This window comes from Macaca thibetana, chromosome 20 (genome assembly GCF_024542745.1).
Source record: "Macaca thibetana thibetana isolate TM-01 chromosome 20, ASM2454274v1, whole genome shotgun sequence".
NCBI lineage: Eukaryota > Metazoa > Chordata > Mammalia > Primates > Cercopithecidae > Macaca > Macaca thibetana.
Window position 1 is genome coordinate 34,607,232 of NC_065597.1, and position 22,614 is coordinate 34,629,845.

Here is a 22,614-nt window from a genome sequence, read left to right on the forward strand (position 1 = left end):
TTTCTTGACTAATTATACAAGATGAGAGTCGAAGAACTGTTTTGAGCCACGCAATCAGGAATCATATACTTTTCAGGAAAAGGCCTCTGCAAAACTGCCAAACTTTGAAACAAAGGATTCGTTTGAGCTGATTTCTCTTGATTGGACAGCTAAGCATTGTGTCTCTTTAATTGCATGATACCTTTTGGCCAAAGTGCGGTATATGACTAGAGGAACTAGAGGGATTTAAGGTATGAACTGAGGGTCAGGTGGCCAGTCAGAATGGGTTGGCAGACATTTTTTATTTTTATTTTTTTGAGACGGAGTCTTGTTCTGTCGCCCAGGGTGGAGTGCAGTGGCATGATCTTGGCTGGCTACAACCTCCGCCTCTCAGGTTCAAGCGATTCTCGTGCCTCAGCCTAAGTACCTGGAATTACAAGTATCCGCCACCGCGCCCGGCTATTTTTGTATTTTTAGCAGAGACAGGGTTTCACCATGTTGGCCAGGCTGGTCTCGAACTCCTGACCTCAGGTGATGCACCCACTTTGTCCTCCCAAAGGGCTAGGATTACAGGCGTGAGCCACCACGCTCGTCCTAGCAGGCATCTTTGAATGGATGTAAAATAGATATCCGTGGGATCTGTAACAAAGATGGTTACAAAGACACAATTGGGTGTGACAGCTGTGACCAAGGTGACATCAATTATTACTAATTTATTTTTTGAGACGGAGTTTCACTCTTGTTGCCCAGGCTGGAGTGCAATGGCGCAATCTCGGCTCAACACAACCTCTGCCTCCCGGGTTCAAGGCGTTATCCTGCCTCAGCCTCCCGTGTAACTGGGATTACAGGCATGCGCCACCATGCCAGTCTAATTTTTTTTTTGTATTTTTAGTAGAGACGGGGTTTCTCCATGTTGGTCAGGCTGGTCTTGAACTCCCGACCTCAGGTCATCCGCCCGCCTCGGCCTCCCAAAGTCCTGGGATTACAGGCGTGAGCCACTGTGGTCGGCCTATTTATTTCATTTTCTGAGACGGAGTCTTGCTCTGTCGCCCAGGCTGGAATGCAGTGGCGCAGACTTGGCTCACTGCAACCTCTGCCTCAGCCTCCTGAGTAGCTGGACTTACAGGCGTGCACCACCACGCCCGGCTAATTTTTGTATTTTTAGTAGAGACGGGGCTTCACCATGTTGGCCAGCGTGGTCTTGAACTCCTGACCTCAGGTGGTCTGCCCACCTCGGCCTCCCAAAGTGTTGGGATTACAGGCGTGAGCCACCACGCCCGGTCAGGTGACATCAATTATGAGTTACTCTGTTTAGCACCAAGTGGAAGATAGGCATTTTAAAAGGTTTGCTGAATTACTGGACTGAGTTTAGTCAAGCCCTGGTCACACAGCTCACAGCAAACTCAGATAATTTCTTTATGACCTTTCTCTATATACCACACATTTCTGAACAAAATGAATTTTCCTACCCTTCCTAAGTCATTGATGGAGTGGAGGAGGAACACACCTTGATTTAATCTGTTCTGGTTATCTATTGCTGTTACAAACCAACCTGAAAATTTAGTGGCTTAAAATAACCATTTTGCTCACTAATCTGTAATTTGGGCAGGGCTTGGCAGGGCCACTAGTCTCTATTCCAGTTGGTGTCGGCTGGGGCAGCTGGAATGGACTAGAGGAGCTCCCTCCAAGGAGTTTACTCATGTGGCTGGCAAATTAGTGTTGGCTCTTGGCTCTCAGTTGTGGACATTGGCCAGAGAACTGGGGCCGGGGGCTGGGGGTCCAAGTTCCTCCCCATGTATAGGATTCAGGGGATTCTTGGGTTTTCTCACACCATGGTGCTGGGTCTAAGAGCAAGTGTTTCAAGAGACACAGAAATGGAAGCTGGCAGTCACTTAAAGGCCTGGTACTGGAAACTGGCACAGTATCCCTTCCACTGTGTTCCACTGATAAAGCAGACACAGAGCCACCCAAATTTAAGGAGAGCGGACATAAACCTCATTTCTTGACGGGAGGGATGTCAAATAATTTGTGGCCATCTTTTAATCCATTTCACCACCCTTATTGACTCTAGGAACAAATGGGGATAAAGATAAAATGTACCCACTCAGGGATGTATCAGATAGTGTGCTAAACATTTATAAATACATTGTCTCCTTTTGAAGTATCTGAAACCCCGTAAAAACAAAAAACTGGTATGAGTATCTCCATTTTACAGTCTGGAAAACCAAGCATTAGTGGGACCTGTGTCCAGTCCCACCCAAAAGGCCTATTTCAACCATCGTGCTGTATAGCCCCTAATCCCTGGGTTGTTAAACCATATTCTTGGAAATCAGAACGTTTTCTCCTGAATACAGAATGGTCTTTTTCCACTTGTAGGAAAATTAAAAGTTGACTTGAATATACTAAATGTTTTTCCATTAATACTCATTTTTTAAATCCTTTTATTGGGGGTTGGCACTAGGAATTCTTCTGAGTGAATAGCAAAAGGTAAATGATGGGCAATCTTGGAAAGACCTGATCTTAGTTGGTTTTTCGTGGATACACATTCAAGATGGTTGAAACTTGTGTAAAAGTCATTTTCTGCTAGTGAAATTTTGTCAGTTTTGTGAATCATTGTTTCCTGGCACTCTGCAAATGGCACCATGACTTCTGCTCTATGTCATTTTTAAAAGGGGCTAATTCATTACAATTTTTTTTGGCTGAAATGCTGGATTTCCCCAATGAATCACCTGACAAAATACCATCATTTTTTGTTTTTCTCCCTGGTAACCATTTATCAGTAGTAAAAGTCTAGCTTTTCTCTTAAATGCTTACATTCAGTTCAGAATATGGATGTACGATTTTACTCTTCCACATAGCTTGCTAACCCCTAGTTTTTTCTTTGATATGGAATTCCTGTCTTTCCCTTGGAGGTGGCTCCAAGTTTACAACTTAGCTTCCATCCTGGATGATTTGATCGATTTCATATTGAAGCCCTTTTATGATCTAGAAGTTAAGAATAGGAAAAGTAAACCACCTTAGGAACAAAGTTCAAGGGTAGATTTTTAGAAAGCTGTTAGACCCCTGCATTCCTTTGCCTGGCAAATTATCTATTTATTCCATCTATTTTTCCCTCTCTCCACTAAATGTACAGACTACCTTTAGTTTCAGCTGGACCACACGTTTCTTTACTGGTCTATTTACATTTTTTGCTTATCCTTTACCCCCAGCTCACCCCACTCCTCCATTTCATTCTCCCAAATAGAAGCCAGAGTCATCTGTTAGAATTATCAAGGCGAAGATGCTTAAACACCTTTGCTTTCTACTGCACTTAGTATAAAATAGAAAACCCTTCACATAGCCTTCATGAGCAGTTCCCTGGCCTGTAGCATTACCTACTCAACACTGTAGCATTATCTACTCTACCTACTTGCTTCCTATTTTTTTAGTTACAAGGGCCTTCCATCTGATCCCCAAACCCACTGAGACCCGTTCTTCCTCAGTTAGTGCCTTTGCCTGTAATGTTGTGTTCGCCTAGCTACCCAGTCCTAGAAGCTAGTCCTCAGTCTCTGCCAGGCTATGTCCTACTTCCTCCTTTAAGTTTCACTAATGTTACTTCCTCAGTGAGGTTTCTTCTGACACTCCCACCACCATCTAAATTAGTTCCCCCTCATTCTCTCTAGGACCCTATTCTTTTCCACTAAAAATTTGTTACAATAAACACAAATACATTGTCTTCTCCCCACCTTAGGAACAAACTTCAAGGGTAGATTTTTAGAAAGCTGTTAGGCTCCTGCATTCCTTTGCCTGGCAAATTATCTATTAATTCCATCTATTTTTCCCTCTCTCCACTAAATGTACAGACTACCTTTAGTCTCAGCTGGACCACTTCCAAGTTATTATTAGACATAATAATAGACAATAATTAGACAAGCTTATTAGACATAAGCTCTACAAACAGGTATTTTGTATGCCACATAGGCACAGTGCCCAGCACATATTAGGTGCTCAATAACAATCTGCTGGATAAGTAAGTGATTAGCCTTATTCTTAATTCTAATACTTGATTCTCTCCTACTCCCAAAAGTAGCCCTTAAAGTCTGAGAGTATAATGTCTTGGAACCTTAGCAGTATATACCAATGAAAGTTGTGAAATCTTAGTCAAAAAAGGCAACAGATGTTTTATTCTTCAATGCAAATTACTGTATTCACCACAAGCTAAAGAAGAGAACATGTATCTACATATATATTTTTATATATATATATATATTTGTTTGGATTTATGGAAGACTAAAGACATGGGAAAAAATCCAGCACCCCAACATGTACAGCCAGGAAGGAAATCAGCTCTGTAATAGGACAGGTATAATGAACTATAAACAAGAAGGGGTGGAAAAAGAAGAAAAAAAAAATGTGCATTGAGTTTAAGACACTGTAAAACTCAGAAGACATATTTACTATTCAAGTATAAACTCTGTAAGGACTTGGCATAAATTGAAAGGCAGCTGCAGAGGTACACCATTATAAAAGAAGTTCTATGAATTTACAATTCTACCTTCCAATTTCCTGGGAGAAAAAACCAAACTCTTGAAGGTCTTCACCAGAGACCCTGAGAGGGATTAACACTTTTGATGAAGACATAGTCAATAATTCATGATTGAACTTACTCTTCGAAAACATGTATTTATTTAGAACAATAGAAATACGTGTTCTCAGACTGTCCTCTAGAGTTTGTGAGACTATTAGTTCAAGAGTTTCAAAGTATATTACTTGTAAAAACAATACTGATTAAAAAATTTTTTTAAACAAAAAAACAGAAATCTGATTTGATGGTACCTTAAAAATACCCTAAATACCAAATTTTCTCCAACCTAACATTACAGCTAATTTAAGAATTCCTCCTGCATTGGTAAAACATTTTTTCCTCATAAAATGTGGGTACTGAAATTGGATAGGAACACTATGAATATGAAAATACCACCAATTTTCTGCAGTAAAAAAAAAAAAACACCCAAAAAAACAAAAAAACAACAAAAAACCTAGAATGTTCTTTGGAATCACTGAAATATCACAAACTTGGGTTTTTTCTTACAGTCTGTGCACCTTCTTTCAGGTTCTCTGTTTTGCTTGTAGTACTGACTGTGTGATTCTAATGTTTATAGATTCAAGTCTTGCAATGCAATATCCATGCTTAACGCACCGGTGTCTCTCCAACCAGTGAGAAGTTATGCATAACCCAGAAATGCTGTCATTTACATCTCCATAAAGACTTCTGCCCCAAATAAAAACTTCAGAATGACACAACACGTCCTGTGTTAAACAATCAAATGAACCCAACATGGAGGATTCCAGTGTGATTTCAGTACTTGGGAGGGCATTGTCTCCTATAGTTTTTCATGGAAGTACCACAGGCCTGGCTGCTAGCATTCAGCTTTCCGTGGCCTTAAAGGGATTTTTTCAGGGCTGGCAAGTTGGATTAGATTCTAAGAGAATTTTGTCTTTGACAAACTACCATTTTTAGCATAAAATCTGGCCATGGCTATAAGTTTCAGTATGTGTACAACTGATTAGAGAGTTTTTTTTCTTTTTCTTTTCAACATTGGCTGGAATTGAGTAGAAAAAAGTCCACGATGCCTCTTCACATGTGTCATGAAATATGAGAAATCTGTCTGATTCTAGATACTATTTCTTTACGACACAATGGGCAGGTCTCCAGCTGCAAGGCACAATCCATGCACAGGTCACTGGGGAGAAACACAGAAAAGCCAGTCAATTTAATGCTTCAAAAGGTCAAACTCCAACTGCCTGCCAACTAAATCTAAAATGTTAACAAGTTTGTTCATTGAAAGGGTTAATAATTATACATGGTTTAAAAAAATGAATATGTAAATAAAAAGTACATTTTACATTTCTGATCCTCAATTGTCTTAGTCTGAGGAACAAGTAAAAAGTTCATATGCATTCTTTCAGACACTCTATACGTGCACAACATATACATACAGATGTGTACATATAGGTAGGGATATATTATTTCTCCCCAGAAAGCCATTTATCCCAGAATCATTTACCAAACAGTCCATCTTTTACCACAGTTTTGACACAATGCCTTTGTCATATGGTAAATTTTCATTTTTAGTTCTATTTCTGGGCTTTTATTATATTCCATTATTCTGCCATTCCTGTCATAATAATAATGGGACCAAACTACTAACATTTATTTTAATGTATTTTAAGACGTGGTATGGCTGTCATCTCCATAACTTTCAGAATTTTCTTGCTTTACACTTTCAAATCAGCATGTCAAGTTCCAGAAAAAAATCATGTTGCTCTTTTTACGTTGACCAAATTAAACTTAGAGTTTAGAGAAAACTGTCACCATTACAATACTGAGAGGTCCTCCTATCCAAGAAAGGACTCATTTATTTAAGTCTTCTATTATACTCTTTGGTAGTTTAAAAGTTTTCTTCATATACGCTCTACATATTTCTTGCTTTGTATTCTTAGCCTTTTTTTTTTAACCATTGTAAAAGGGATCTCCAATTATATGTTCTAATTGGCTGCTATTTATACATATAGCTAGAGAAACGACTGAGTTTTGTGTATTTTGTAAGTCATAGTGGTGACAGTAGGCATCCTTATCTTGTTCCCAACATCTCTTGAAATGCTTCCCACGTGTCACCATTAAAAAGATGCTAGCTGGTGAAACCCTGTCTCTCCTGAACATACAAATATTAGCTGGGTGTGGTGGCGGGCACCTGTAATCCCAGCTACTTGGGAGGCTGAGGCAGGAGAAATCGCTTGAGCCTGGGAGGTGAAGGTTGCAGTGAGCAGAGACTGCGCCACTGCACTCAAGCCTGGGCAACAGAGCAAGACTCCATTTCAAAAAATAAAAATAAAAATAAATAAAAAATAAAAATAAAAAAATAAAAAGATGCTAGCCTTTGGCTGAAATAGATGTGTTTTTTATATTGTTACGGAAGTATCCATCCACTCCTCTTTTATATTGTTTTCGTCCCTCCATTCATTTCTGTTTTGTAATATTTCATCCATTAGGAATGGATATCGAATTTTAACAAATGCTTTCTCAGCATTCTTGAAGAAAGTGACAACTGCCCCTCCTGCCTCTGGCCTATTTGAGTAATTATATTAAATATTTCTATATTGTAGGCCGGGTGTGGTGACTCATGCCTGTAACCCCAGCACTTTTGGGAGGACAAGGCAGGTGGATCACTTTAGGTCAGGAGTTCAAGACCAGCCTGGCCAACATGGTGAAACCCCGGCTCTACTAAAAATACAAAAATTAACTGGGCCTGGTGGCATGCGCCTGTAATCCAAGCTACTTGGGAGGCTGAGGCAGGAGAATTGCATGAGCCCAGGAGGCAGAGGTTGCAGTGAGCTGAGATCGTGCCACTGTATTCCAGCATGGACGATAGAGCGAGACTCCATCTCAAAAAAACCTGCCCTCGCCCAGCTATGGAACTAGCAATTCAAGAACAGCATGAAACTTTGCCTAATGTACAAAAGAGGGAACAACCAAACAAATCCTCTTACCTGTGTCCACATGGCTTCAATTGTGTATCTGCTACCTCATCACAACAAAGGGAACAGCAGTTTTCTCGGATACTGACTTGCTTCAACAGAGCAAGACGTCTGTGCCTGAGTAGAAAAAGCAATTTGAAATGCATTTTGTCAACAGGGGGCCTATTAGCAGGATGCATATGAAATGCTTTGAAAATGCTCTGCACCTGTGAGATATATTCCTTAAACTTTGTTCAGTAAGGTTTTCATACATGCTATCTCCTTTCAATCCTAAAATCATTTTCTAAAGTAGGGAATGAAGGAGGTATAACCATTTCCATTTTATAGACAAAGTTCAAGGAAGTGACTTATATAAAGTATGCAGTCGGGAATCAAATTCAAATTCTTTAGTTCTAAGTCCAGTGCTCTTTTTATGTTACCAGCAAATTTCAACCTTTTAAGTCACATATGTCAGAGTCAGCTGACAAGCATAGAGCCTTTCTCAAGAAAAACACACATATACAAGTTTTTATACAATTTCAAGAGGTTTATAACAGTCCATTTTAGACTCCCTGCAAGTCCAAACACCTCAAGTTAGAACCCTTCCATTATACTTTCACTCAGCATGGAATGGAAGCAGACAGGCAAAACTGTTCTGCTAAAGGTACAGCCCTAATAGATAGGCAACAGAAGTATGAAGCATTCATTCAGTTCACTTATGGGCTTACTGTGTGCCAGGCACTGTTCCAAGCCCTAGAGATTCAGCAGTGAACAGAGAACTAAAAAAGTATCCCTGCCTTTGGAGAGCTTATGCTCCAGTGGGGGAAGACAGAAATAAACAAGGTAAGTAAAATACAGTGTTAAATGTTGATAAATACTATGAAGAAAGAGAAAATGGGAAGGACAAGGAGTGTACACATCAGAGGTGGGGAGTTATTAAAACAATTTTAAATACGGCAGCCAGGAAAGGTCTCACTAAGGTAATATTTAAGTAAAGAGGTAAAGGGAGTCAGGAAGTGAGTTCTGTGGTTGTTTGGAGAAACCATTTTGGGTAGCAGGTACAGCAAGTGCCCTAAGCTATCATAGGCCTGGTGTGTTTCAGGAGCAGCAAGGAGGCCAGGGTGACTGAAGGAGCAGGAGAAAATGGGAGAGGGTAGGAAAGAGGTCAGAAAAGTAACATGGGGAAGGGAGAGGACAAATTGTACAGGGCCTGGGAGGTCACCGGAAAGGTTTTGGCTCTTCCCTTCAGTGAACAGGAAGCCACCCACTGGTGTCTTTTGAGCAGAGAAGTGTGCGATCTGACTTACACTGTAACAAATCATTATGGAGGCTGTGTTGGATAGACTGAAGGGGTTCTGGGGAGGAACAAGGTCGAAGGCAAGACAAAAATAATACAGGTAGGAAATGGTGGAGGCTTGGACCATGGTAGCAGCAGTGAGGGTGATGAGTAGTTGGATTTGGGATATATTCTGAAGGCACAGCCTTCCGGATTTGCTGAGGGATTGAATGTGGGTATAGCAGAAAGTAAGGTCTTCTACAGTCTTCTCTCATCTGTAACCCAGGCTACGGTTATGGCCAGGGAAACAGGGATGATAAAGTAGTTATTAACAGATGAGGGGCCGGGCACAGTGGCTCACGCCTGTAATCCCAGCACTTTAGGAGGCCGAGGCAGGCAGATGGCTTGAACCCAAGAGTTCAAGACCAGCCTGGGCAACATGGCAAAACCCAGTCTCTACAAATAATACAAAAATTAGCCGGGTGTGTTGGCATGCCTGTAGTCCCAGCTACTCAGGAGGCTGAGGTGGGAGGATCGCTTAAGCCTGGGAGATGGAGGTTGCAATGACCTGAGATCGTGCCACCACACTCCTGGGCAACAGAATGAGACCGTGTCTCAAAAAAATAAAAATAAAAATAAAAAAACAGAGATGAGAGAAGACTGTAGGAGAAGCAGCGGCTGTGAGTGGGTGACTTGTAGCTGAGAGTGGGTATGTGGTGCTTCACCATACTATTATTTTTTTCTTATGTATTTGAAATTTTCCATAATAAAAAGGTTAAAGAAAAAAAGAATGAATGGAAGAACAATTAGAGACAGAGAGTATATACAACATAGAACAATTTATAAAATCCCAGTTGGTAGTAATAGGGCCATGATCTCCTACCCTGATGCCAGAAAGGAGTAATATTCCAATGAATATAAAGTATCACTGAATATACATTTTTGGAACACAGGATGAAAATATTAATGGTACAGAAAATAGTCTTAAGTAAGTTCATATTTAATGCCACAATTTATAAGTAAGCACAACTGGAATGTTAAGGGCAGCAAGGTGCAAGGAGGAGGTTGGCACTAAGGTGGCCACTCAATTAGGCTCTTGACAACTCTATCTTCTTGTTACTATCAGAGAAAACAGTCTAAAGACAGCATAGGATGGACCTAGCTTGAAATTCAGCTGTTCTTATTCAAGACAAGATGAACTTTGAGTACCAAATTTATATACATGGTTACCAAGAGAGTGTGTATAAGCTGTCCATAAAATGAGACTTTCTGACAGTTGATGCCCATTGCCATCTGAGTTTTGGAAGGTTTGATTCTGTAGGAGCAGTTAACTAAATGCTGAAGCATTTTAACTATGGCCAGTCCCCAGGGGAACTTAGATGGATCAATTGTCCCTTTCAGGGTATATGTGAGAAGACTTATTTGTGGGCCTCATCCAAGGAAAAGGCAGGCTAGATGAAAAAGAATGGGGTATGATAGATTAGGGAGAGATGTCCCCTCAGACTCTGGCCAATAGGAATTTAAAGTTCAGAATCTCTGTCAGGCACCAAGGATGAGGCTGAATGAAAAGTTTTAGGAATTAACCTCAGAACCCTGAGCAGGAACATACGCAACCCTTATGTTCTTGGGCTATTACCGAGGCTCTGCTGCTGCAGACAATGCTACCATCATCATGCCATTTTCTAGTTCATCTGGAAACTACTGAAACACTGAGACAGTGAGTCCAAGGTGAAGCACAGCCCAGAGCACTGCTTGCAGATCTGCTTTTTGAGCCAAAACAAGAGCTAGGATTATGCTACAGATACCTTCGGGGCATAACAGTCCAACATTAGCTATGTCATGGCCAGTATGCTGGCCTTGCCTGTTGAGAGAGACTCTCTTACTGATATAAGACATGTGGTATTAGTAACAGGAATACCCTTTAAACAGGCAGCTGCTCTGTTTAAAATGATAAACTTTAGCTCACATTGTGAAACAAGCTTCAACTTGAAATAATTACCAGGAAGCAGCTGGAGTCTTTCCCCAGCCTAAGAAATAGACTACATTCATCTCACAAGGAAGCAAAGCAGGCATTCATCTGATAAATTAATGCCAAACACAGTTTTTGTCAAATAAGGGTTGTGAAATTTTATGCAAGATGGTATTCACTGATGGTTGTGGAACAGTGTTGTCATCTTTGCCACACAGCTAAAACCATATAAAAAGTCTGTTTCAATAAAGCCGAGTCTGTTAAAAAGGTGCACTAGATTTCCTAATATTTAGGATTTTGACACTGACATTCAAGTGAAGTTAGTTTTCAGCTTCTTTGTGTGTACGTGTGTCATATTTTTCTGATTTTTATACCAATCTTATTTATCTTACAAAAAAAATTTGAAAGTGTTCCTTCTTTCTGGGTTTGGTAACATTTTAAATAACAATAAGGTTATCTGTTACCTACAGATTTGGTAGAAATCCCCTGTGAAATCACCTGGGTCTAGTGTTTTCTAGGGACAGATATACACAATAATTGGTTTGTGTATATCTCTTCTGGGATCTATCTTAGTAATTTATATTTCCTGAAAAGTCATCCTTTTACTCAGGTATTGTAATTTAATTCAAAATGTATTGGTTATGTTCTTTTAAACTTGATTATAAATTGTTTAATTTCTCCTAAGATTCATGTGAAAGTCTGGAGATAGCCTGGGCAGATCCCTTACCTTGGCAAAATGATTTTTTCTTCAGCTGTTAGGAAGGCGTAGTCATTAAAAGTGCTAAATTTCATAGATGGTGGGTATTTGAATGGTTTTGCTCCAAAATTGAACTCACATTGTTGATATGACATGAAACTAGCTGCAGCAAAAAATCCAGATCTACAAATAAAACGGGTACAGAGGCCAACAGAATTAATAACAATCAAAATAGAGTTAATAGAACAGTTTTCAGAAAAGCAGGGTGAGTCAGTCCTACCCTGGTGAAAGGAAGAGTGACAGATTGTGTTTATAACCCACACAGGTCTGTGACCAGAGAATATTGTGCCTTATCTTCCTGTATCAAACTTCGGGATAGTTTTAGGTCTGATCAAATGGGTTCCCAATCACTTGAAATTAATCAATTTCTCATCACAATTACGTACATAAATGGACAAAGACTTTTTTTTCCTAGAGAAAAAGGCATTCCATGCATCTACTCAAATTTTTGACTGAGAAGAGCTACTTACATAGTAGATGAAAAGACTTGCTTTTCAGGAGGCAGCTGGTTGCCATTTAAAAAGAAGATCATTTGCTTTTCATTCAAGTCTAACAGAAATCCTACTGTATCTCCTAGAGGATAAAGTGAAACACTGTTAGGATAATGATGTGTACTACCAGGATTCTCTAATAAGCATCTCAAGTGTTTCAGTGGCACTGTATTAAGTCTGCATCTTTAGCTATGCATTCAACATGGTCATTTTTGTTTCTTCTGTAACTGATCTGACCCCTACTCACCAATATTTTAATGTAACAATAAGAAAAAAATACTGCCAATTAAATTATGACAAGCCAATCTTAAAATGCATCCCAATTTCAAAGATGTTAAAATGTGGGGAAAAATATGCATTTTGGGCTCAATGCAATATGGTAAGATCAAAATCATGTGCTTACTTGCCTTTCTGGTGAGATTTATAACTCCCTAGATAACTACCCCCAAAATATGCCTTTCTTTAAAAAAAAGGCAAGGCAGGCCGGGTAAGGTGGCTCCCGCCTGTAATCCCAGCACTTTGGGAGGCCGAGGTGGGCAGATCACTTGAGGTTAGGAGTTTGAAGACCAGCCTGGCCAACATGGTGAAACCCTGTCTCCACTAAAAATACAAACATTAGCTGGGTGTGGTGGTGGGCACTTGTAATCCCAGCTAGTCGGGAGGCTGAAGCAGGAGAATCGCTTGAATTCGGGAGGTGGAGGTCGCAGTGAGCTGACATCATGCCATAGCACTCCAGCCTGGGCAACAGGGCAAGACTGTCTCAAAAAAAAAAAAAAAAAAAAAAGACAGGGCGTGGTGGTTCATGCCTGTAATCCCAGCACTTTGGGAGGCCAAGGCGGGCAGATCATCTGAGGTCAGTTTGAGACCAGCCCAGCCAACATAGTGAAACCCCATCTCTACTAAAAAAACAAAAATAACCCGGGTGTTATGGTGGGTGCCTGTAATACTTGGAAGGCTGAGGTAGGAAAATCGCTTGAACCCTGTACGTGGAGGTTGCAGTGAGCTGAGATTGCACCACTGCACTCCAGCCTGGGTGACACAGTAAGACTCTGTCTCAAAAAAAAGAAAAAAAAAAAAAAAACATTTATCTTCACTTATCAAATAAAGTAAAACTCTTAAGGTTTCAGTTTTTGGTTTTGTTGTTTTTGTTGTTAAGACAGGGTCTTGCTCCATTACCCAGGCTGGAGTGCAGTGGTACAATCCTAGCTCACTCACTGCAGCCTCAAACTCCCGGGCTCAAGTGATCCTCCTGCTTCAGCCTCCTGAGTAACTAGGACTACAGGAACGTGCCACCAAACCTGGCAAATTTTTAAAATTTTTTTACAGACGGAGGGTCTCATTATGTTGCCCAGGCTAATCTCAAACTCCTGGCCCCAAGTGATCCTCTCAAAGGATCCTCACACTTCGACCTCCAAAACTGCTGGGATTAAAGGTATGAGTCACCACATCTGGCCCAATTTTGGTTTTGAAAGATGAGATAAACAAATTTGTTTGTCAAAGATAAATGAAATTACACAGCAATGACAAGAAAAATGGACACTTAATGCTGGTGGAGGAAAATCGGGCAATATACAGCAAAAGTTTTGAAATTCTATATCCCCCTTGCCAGAGAAGTTTCACTTCTAAGGGTTTTGTCTTGAGAATATCCGGAATGGTCTATGATGATAATTTCAAAAGGCAAAAATGTCAATGTCCAACAATGAGGCATAAATTAGTATATCACAGTACAACTATATAATGGAATATTGAGAAGCCATTAAAAGTAATGTTATTGTCTGGGCCATGGTGGCTCAGGCCTATAATCCCGACACTTTGGGAGGCCAGAGTTGGGTGGATCACTTGAGCCCAGAAGTTTGAGGCTAGCCTGGGCAACATGGCAAAACCCTATCTCTACCAAAAAAATACAAAAATTAGCCAGGCATGGTGGTGTGTCCCTGTAGTCCCAGCTACTGGACAGGCTGAGGTGGGAGGATGGATTGTGCCTGGGAGGTCAAGGCTGTATGAGCTGTGATCACACCACTGCACTCAAGCCTGGGCTATCGATAGGTGAGACCCTGTCCCAAAAACAACAACAATAAAAAGTAATGTTATTTAATAACCTGGAAAGCTGTTCAAGGTATTAAGCATAACAACAACACAAATATATATACATATATATATATATAAAATTTAAGCATTTTGAAAAAACTCTGGAGAAATTACAGGGGATTTTTAGTTTATTCATTTTGTTCTTTTTCTATTTTTCACATTTTTATAATAAACATATTACTCGAATAATCCTTTAAAAATTCTTATTTATACAAGCTAGTTTTTGAAAACAGTGCCTTTATCATACGCTTAATTAAATGAAGAAGTTTTACGTTCCTTCAAGAACCTGCAAGTCATTAAAATGAGTGTTCCTGTTGGCTTTTCTGACTTTTTTTCCCATATATCAATTTAATCAAGTGGAGCTGTTTCCACACGGGGGTGGGCAAATTCCTGCTTTCTTTCCTTTTTTTTTTTTTTTTTTTTTTTTTTTTTTCTGAGATAGAATCTCACTCTGTTGACCAGGCTGGAGTGCAGTAGCGCAATCTTGGCTCATTGCAACCTCTGCCTCCTGGGTTCAAGTGATTCTCCTGCCTCAGCCTCCCAAGTAACTGGGACCACAGGTAGGTGCCACTACACCTGGCTAATTTTTGTATTTTAGTAGAGATGAGGTTTCACCATGTTGGCCAGGCTGGTCTTGAACTCCTGACTTCAAGCAATCCACCTGCCTCAGCCTAAATTTCTGCTTTATTAGCATGCCTAAAAATTCAGTTTATATTCACAATGCTGACTGGGGTAGCAAAATGAGAGAGGGATGCTTGTAGAAATAGCTGGGTTATATCCTCTATCTCTGATGCTAGGACTCCAATCCTTCCAGAGGTTGTATCTTTTACCATATGACCCTACTTCCTTAGAGCGTGGTCACTGGATAGAACCTGTTCCATAGCCATCTTGTCCCTGAAAAATCCTCATTTTAGTGGCATTACAATTCCAGTGTCCCTGATATTGGCATGGCTGTTTTAATTCAAAATAGATCCAAAGAGGAAAATAGAATTCATACTAATCTTAACAGTATCATTTTCTGACGAATGTAAAAAATTTATTTTCTGAAACGTTTTTGCTACAGGAAGGACTCCACCAGAGGTAAACTTATCGGAGGAGTACCATTTATATCTTTGGCAGTGACACAAAAGTTAATATCCCTTTTCACATTTGATCTTCTTCTAAGACATTTTAAGGCTTAATGTAATAAATGCCTCATAATAACCATATGTCTTAACCCACTTGATAAATTTATAATAGAGGGAATGAATACCTTCTTTCCAGCATGGGTGTATGTGAGGCTTACTTCTGGCATTGTACCAAATCAGCTGCCGGCAGCCATCATACGCACAAGAGTATTCATCATCCCCAATGCCATAGCCTTCCTGGAGGGAGACAAGGCCCAGAAGATTAGCAAGTCTGCCTGCTCTGACCTGGGAAGACAGAGTGTGTTTTTTACAATCACTGACCTAGTGGCTGGGATTCTAAGCTTTCTGGATGAAGAGAGAGCTCATGGTTTTTGGAAAATACTAAAATTATGACTTAGAGGGCTGGTCCCAAGTGAACAGATAATGACTTCACCAACAAATATTTGCCCAGTACCTCCTTTGTTCAGGCACTTTCACATTTCTTAGTTCATTTAGTTCTCACTAACTACCATGAGGCTGGTGGCATCAGACTCCATTATAAGAGGAAACAAACGCTCAGAGAGGTCAACCAGCTTGCCCAAGCATGTATTACTTGCCCAAGAAAGAGAGCCAGGTTTGAACCTAAATTCTTCTGATTCCAAGATCAGTACACTTGTGTATCAGTACCAGATTGTCAGAGGAATTCAAACCAGAGAGACTCCATCTTGAATAGGGGCAGGGTAAAATGAGGCTTAGACTTGCTGGGCTGCTGGTCTGCATTCCCAAGAGGTCAGGCATTCTTAGTCACAGGATGAGACAGGAGGTCAGAACAAGATACAGGTCACAAAGACCCTGCTGATAAAACAGGATGCGACAAGCCAGCCAGAAGCTGGCCAAAACCCACCAAAACCAAGATGGCAACAAAAGTGACCTCTGGTCATCCTCACTGTTCATGATATGCTAATTATAATGCATTAGCATGCTAAAAGACACTCTAACAGGTGCCATGACAGTTTACAAATGTCATGGCAGTTTGGAAGTTACTCTATATAGTCTAAAAAGGAACCCTTGGTTCTGGGAATTGCCTGCTCCTTTCCCAGAAAACTCATGAATAATCTACCCCTTTTTAGCATATAATCGAGAAATAACCTAAGTCCACTCAGTTGAGCAGCCCACGCTGCTGCTCTGCCTATAGAGTAAGTAGCTATTCTTCTGTTTCTTTAATAAACTTTTCACTTTATTCTATAGTCTCACCCCAAATTCTTTCTTGTGCAAGGTCCAAAAACCCTCTCTTGGGATCTGGATCCAGACCCTTTCCAGTAACAAGATCAGATCAGGCAAATGCCTTTCTTGCATGTAGCAGACTTCAAAATACCCAAATATTCAGAGATTTCAAAACTGGAGACGAGAAAGGTTATAGTGGACACTCAGATAAAAGCTATTCTGAGATCAGCTTGATTTGAGGATTGTACAGGTCCTTGGCAGTTTCTTCTTTTTTTTCCTTTGAGATGGAGTTTCACTCGTTGCCCAGGCTGGAGTATAATGGGGTGATCTTGGCTCACCGCAACCTCTGACTCCCGGGTTCAAGCGATTCTCCTGCCTCAGCCTCCTGAGTAGCTGGGATTACAGGCATGAGCCACCATGCCCAGCTACTTTTGTATTTTTAGTAGAGACGGGGTTTCTCCATGTTGGTCAGGCTGGTCTCGAACTCCAGACCTCAGGTGATCTGCCCGCCTTGGCCTCCCAAAGTGCTGGGATTACAGGCATGAGCCACCGTACCTGGCAGTTTCTTCTTTTTCTTACTTACTGTCTTTCAATTATTTCACAGAACTGTTAAAATAAAAGGGTGGCTGAGATCTTAAGAAATTATTTTGAGTGCTTATAAAAAATAGAAGCAGCAAGCAAATCAGACAACTGCTATCTTTAAGGAACAATGGTGAAAAGTTTTACTAGAGAAAGAAATTGAAAATGGCCAAATCCAGGTAAGATCAGGTCCTGATGGCCTGTTTCTTCTATGGGGCAAACAATACAGTGAGGAGATAGATTGGAAAAAAAGTTCGAACGCAACGATTTTGTACTAAATTTTTGGATTACAACATACTGAATTTAGATGAATGCTCTCCAAAGGGACTCTCCTGAAATAGCTACTGATATTCACTATTCAGACTATTCAAGAGTTAAATGAGCTTGCATCTAATTGCCTTAGAAATTCACCACCCAAGGCTGCCAGGAGCGCTGGCTCATGCCTGTAATCTCAGCACTTTGGGAGGCGGATCACTTGAGGCCAGGCGTTTGAGACCAAAACCATGTCTCAACTAAAAATACAAAAATCATCCAGGTGTGGTGGTGCACACCTATAATCCCCGTTACTCTGATGGCTGAGGCACAAGAATTGCCTGGACCTGGGAGGCGGAGGTTGCAGTGAGCAGAGACCACGTGCCACCGCACCCTGGCCTGGGTGACAGAGTGAGACTGTCTCAAAACAAAAGAAAACAAATTCACCACTTGCTAGAAAGAATGCCTTGCCATCCCTTTCAAAGGCTGAACAAGTCAGTAAGTAAAAAACTTAAAAACCACTAACATGTAGGCATTGGGGCATAGGTAAAAGGCAAGCAATTCTTTTCTATCTTCACCTTTTAATGTCCTGATAAGTCCTTGACAGAACACTTGAAAGAAATTCCTAGAAACTAGCCACGATGAGTTGGTAAAGAACAGACTCATTACACATTCTTTACCATGCAGTGTCTTTGATGACTGGATAAGTTCCACAACAGAGTGGCACTGTAGCACAAAGAAGGAACTCTAATAACTTTAACTACAGAGCAGTATCTACAGATTTAAGGAGAAGATGCCTCTGCCTAGCTGAGATGCACTTTAAAAATCTCTTGAGCTTACATCTCAGAGAATAATCTAGATGTTCTACACCTTCTCTCAGCTCAAAATGTTCCCAGCAGGATTAATTTTGGTTTCCATTGGCTAGGACAGATAAATGAGAGAATAGAGTGGCTAGCTTGGTATTTATTTTGAACTGTTTTTTGGTCATGCATATTTTAGCAACGGAAACATTACCAAATACAAACAAAAGAAAGTTTATCCACAGCTTGTCATTCAGGGAATAGTCCCATGTGGTGGACACTGTCTTTTTCCTGCTGTAGAGCATCCCAACTGCTTCCTGTTATGGGAAATGTATGAAGACAGTGTTCTGCCGCCTCTTTTGGAAGTGGAAAGGTAAAGATATGACCTAGCCTTGGCCAGCTGGACCTTCCCATCAAACACTCAGTATGGTGCAAGTGACCCCACACAGAGGGATAGTTAGGATTGATTTCTAGCAGCAATGGTGGCTACATGCTGGCCAGATCATTCCCCTAAAACACTGGCTGTTGTACTTCCTGTTTCTTGGCCCTGACATTGCCTTGGAGCCTGTCTAGTTCCCAAACTTCTCCATAATCTGGAGGCCCTGGAAAGGCTTCTAAGTCATTCCTTTTCTGTCTGAGATAGCCAGAGTCATTTTCTCCAAGGCAGGATGCTTCAACAGGGGAAGGAGCATGGGCTATCCTGACCAGGGTTTGAAATCTCTAGCAGCTAGAGACTAGATGGCTTTGGACAAGTTTCTTAATTTCTCTGAACTTGATTTTCCTCATCTTTAAATGGCAGAATAATATCTTTCCAAACTCTCAAAAAGATTAAAGATGAATATGTGGAAGATCTATCACATGACAGACGCTCATGAAAAGGCAAAAGTTATTATTTATTTATTTATTTATTTATGAGACAGAATCTCACTCTATTGCCCAGGCTAGAGTGCAGTGGTACATTCCGGGCTCACTGCAACTGCCGCTTCCCATGTTCCAGCAATTCTCCTGCCTCAGCCTCTTGAGTAGGTGGGATTACAGGTGCTCGCCACCACACTCAGCTAATTTTTGTATTTTCAGTAGAGACGGGGTTTCACCATGTTGACCAAACTCCTGACCTTAAGTGATCCACCCACCTCAGCCTCCCGAAGTGCTGGGATTACAGGTGTGAGCCACCATGCCCGGCCAAAAGGCAAAAGATATTTTAGATAAATCAGAGTACACCCTTGGAGAGTTGCTCCTCCTAAGCCTCCATAAAAATATACAATACAACAAGAAAAACTATTCTGTAGATTACCTGAACAAAACTATCCTTAAGCTTATTTTAATGACTTAAAATTGAGCCCAGTGGCCAGCCTTTTAAAATGGAAACCTAAGCAGCAAGAGTTCAAGTAAGAGGCACTATGGAGACACCTGGAATCTTTTGAAACTGGATGTATCCTAGGAATGACTTACTCCATAGAATCACACCCTGTCTGAATAGGCAAAAAGATTCAGAATCACCAGAACAATGTACATTTGAAGCAAAGTTTTAAATATGGCAACATCATTAAAATCCTGTATTTGGGAAAAGACATCATATCAGACTTTATCAGTTTCTAATAGGGAATCAACTAATGCTTGGATCAGGGAAGAATGTTTGCTTTTAAAGAAACCAATAGCCTGTCAAGTGATCTGCAGGATAAAAAAACAGTATTTAAGTCTTTAACTTGAGAAGCCAAAGGTCTGCAACTACATGGCAAAAATTATAGTTTCATCAAGCAAATGAAAAGATCCAGCTTCACTGGTCATTAAAAAAACACATTTGTAACATTCGGTGTCAGATCTAGATCTGTAGTGTGTTTGCTGCCAAATCAGGAGAAACAAATTTTATATTGAAGCTTCCTCTGTGGAAGAATCCCCTATATTACTTCTAGTTCTAGAACAATTTTTCATTTCCAAATGAGGAAATTGGCTAATTCTCTGAGATTTTCCCCATTTTTGAATACAAAAAAAACAACTGCTGTAGAATAGGAAGGCCACTGAAATCTGGTATGAGTTTCTTCCTACTCTGTCTCAGTTTTCTCATCTGTGAAATAGAAATTCTAACAGTAAAAGCTATTGTGGGAATCAGATGATTGGCAGACTGGGGTCTAGTTCTCCACCCCAGACAAGAGTCCAGACTTGACCTCTCCACTGGCCCTTTTCCTCCAATTTGTCTCTCTCCAGCCTAGGAGTTTTAATAATACACCATCAACAATTCCAGGGTGAAATACAGCCTTGCTGAAAAAGGCCTTTAAAAACTATGCTTATAAGTAGCTCACCATGGGATGTTCCTGTAGTCCCAGCTATTCGGGAGGCTGAGGTAAGAGGATGGCTTGAGCCCAGGAGTTCGAGGCCAGCCTAAGCAACACAGTGAGACCTGTCTCTAAAAGCAAAGCAAAAAACCAGAAAACTTCACCATGCTTATGGCCGGCAAGTTTAATTTGATTTTGTTGGATCACTTCTAAAACCCATTCCAGGATCTTACATATTGGATGGGGGACTATTATTTAGATTAACAAAATAATTCAAGGGGCTTCTCCCACCTCAAACGGTAGAAATCATATGAAAACAAAATATTCCTGATCAAAACTGGATTAATTCCAAACAGCTTATAATTTGATCAACAGAAGAAAGCCAATTGGCCTGGGTGTTAGAAGGGTATAAAGTGGCAAGAAATCATACATCTGTAGGAAAGGGAGGAACTCCAACACCTTCAATGCTACTTACGCTAGGATTTAATTTTCCCCTTTATATTACAGCTTTCTATAACAAAAGATAAATAACTAAATATTGAGAAAAATGTGCCAACTAATTACTAGGTAAAAGTCAAGTGAAAGAAGTCAAGCCAACACTCTATTTCTTGAAAGGAAGAGAATCCCTACAAAGCTCTTAGAGCTTAAACTCAAGGTAATAATCAGCACTACTTCCTATATAAGAAATGAGCCAAATATGTGGCTGGGGCAGAAGCAGAGCCTACAAAGACAAAGGACACATCTAGCCTCTAGGTGAAAAATTAGCGTGAACTTAAGATTCAAGAAAAAGAAAAGGCTGAGGGGCAATTTCACTTGTGTTTTCCTATTTTTCTATCAGTTTAGTAGATCGTTGTTAGGGATCTGGTACCGTGTGGCTCTGCCCAAGAAAAGATTATTGAGCAAATCTATTTGAAAAATAAGTATGTCTAAGTATTTTCCACCCACCAACTAGGGGGAAAAAGCAAACTGCCACTGCCCCCATTTTCACAGTTCTCTAGGGTACTTACATGATTGAGGAATTTGCTGTCTCGAGTGGCCCAGCCAATTTGCATGACACCAGAAGTGACCACTGTTACTTCATAGTACCATACCCCAGCATCCACACAAAAGGTGCAACGCACACTTTCAAAAGAGGAGGCATCACAGCGAGCCTGGCAAAACCAAAAAATGTGACAATCAACCATGAGGGCCTTAAGACCACCAAAGATAACTGACTACTGGGAAGGCTGAGTGTATTTTTCCTTATTAAAGCTTCTGGTGGACTGTTTCCTCCATCCATCCTCAGTGACAAAAAGTACAAAATCAAACTATATAAGGCATTTGGCAACATACAGAATCAAAGAATTGTTTGCAGCCATTCTTCAAACAGTTCTTTAATCCTGACACATTTAGTGCCTTATGGTACCTTCTGTTCATAAGCAGATCTTTCATCAAGACTTCCCCATGAAGTCAGCAACATTTCCAAAATACAGGGAGAGAGGGAAGCACCAGCCCTAAGACAACTGGCTATGCAACGATTAAAGTAATTACCCTCTCATCCCCCAAAGGGTCTAACTGTAGAAGCATTACCTACCTCTAAGCCATGAGGTGAGATCTTCAGGTATTCGCTGACATCATTGCTATTCAGCATGGCCCTAATGCTACTCAAGTTCACTTTCTCATAGGTCAGCTGTCTACCTTCTTTTAAAACTGCAAAAGAAAGAGTGTTCATGTTTCTAAGGCAGGTAGCTGTGGGGAAAAGAAGAAGCTAGTGCCAGCTACAGCAATCAGACAAGAGAAAGAAATAAAGGGCATCCAAAATGGAAAGGAAGAAGTCAAATTATCTGTGTTTGTGGATAATATGATCTTATATTTAGGAAAACCTAAAAAAATCTGCCAATAAGCTATTAGAACTAAAAAGCAAATTCAGTAAAGTTGCAGGATATAAAATCAACATACAAAAATCAATAGCATTTCTATATGCCAATAGCAAACAATCTGAAGAAGAAATCAAGAAAGTAATTGTACTTACAAAACCTATAAATAAAATAAGATACCTAGGAATAAACTTAATCAAAGAAGTGAAAGATCTCTACAATGAAAACTATAAAACACTAATGCAAGAAATTGAAGAGCACACAAAGATATACCATGTTCATGGATTGGAAGACTCAATATTGTTAAAACGTCTACACTACTTAAAGCAATCTACAGATTCCATGCAATCCCTATCAAAATACCAATGACATTCTTCACAGAAATAGAAAAAATAATCCTAAAATTTATCCTAACAACAATAGACCCAGAATAGCAAAAAACCTGGCCCTGAGCAAAAAAACAAAAC

At 40.3% G+C, this 22,614-nt stretch overlaps 3 protein-coding genes across 7 annotated transcripts in view; all 3 read right to left on the bottom strand.

Annotated features, from left to right (window-relative positions):
- COQ9 (coenzyme Q9) overlaps positions 1-22,614 on the bottom strand; it is a 292,337-nt gene that overhangs the window by 204,158 nt on the left and 65,565 nt on the right. The window lies entirely within an intron of this gene.
- The window catches only part of CX3CL1 (C-X3-C motif chemokine ligand 1), a 338,913-nt gene that overhangs the window by 134,147 nt on the left and 182,152 nt on the right, over positions 1-22,614 (bottom strand). The window lies entirely within an intron of this gene.
- The window catches only part of RSPRY1 (ring finger and SPRY domain containing 1), a 50,132-nt gene continuing 31,631 nt past the window's right edge, over positions 4,114-22,614 (bottom strand). For all 5 annotated transcript variants that reach the window (XM_050772925.1, XM_050772921.1, XM_050772924.1 and 2 more), the window contains 7 exons: positions 21,865-21,980; positions 21,299-21,442; positions 15,310-15,421; positions 11,949-12,051; positions 11,449-11,601; positions 7,510-7,614; positions 4,114-5,702 (listed from right to left, as the gene is read on the bottom strand). In XM_050772925.1, the coding sequence (XP_050628882.1) occupies positions 5,606-5,702; positions 7,510-7,614; positions 11,449-11,601; positions 11,949-12,051; positions 15,310-15,421; positions 21,299-21,442; positions 21,865-21,980 (830 nt within the window). In that variant the 3' untranslated portion in view covers positions 4,114-5,605. The remainder of the gene's footprint in view (positions 5,703-7,509; positions 7,615-11,448; positions 11,602-11,948; positions 12,052-15,309; positions 15,422-21,298; positions 21,443-21,864; positions 21,981-22,614) is intronic.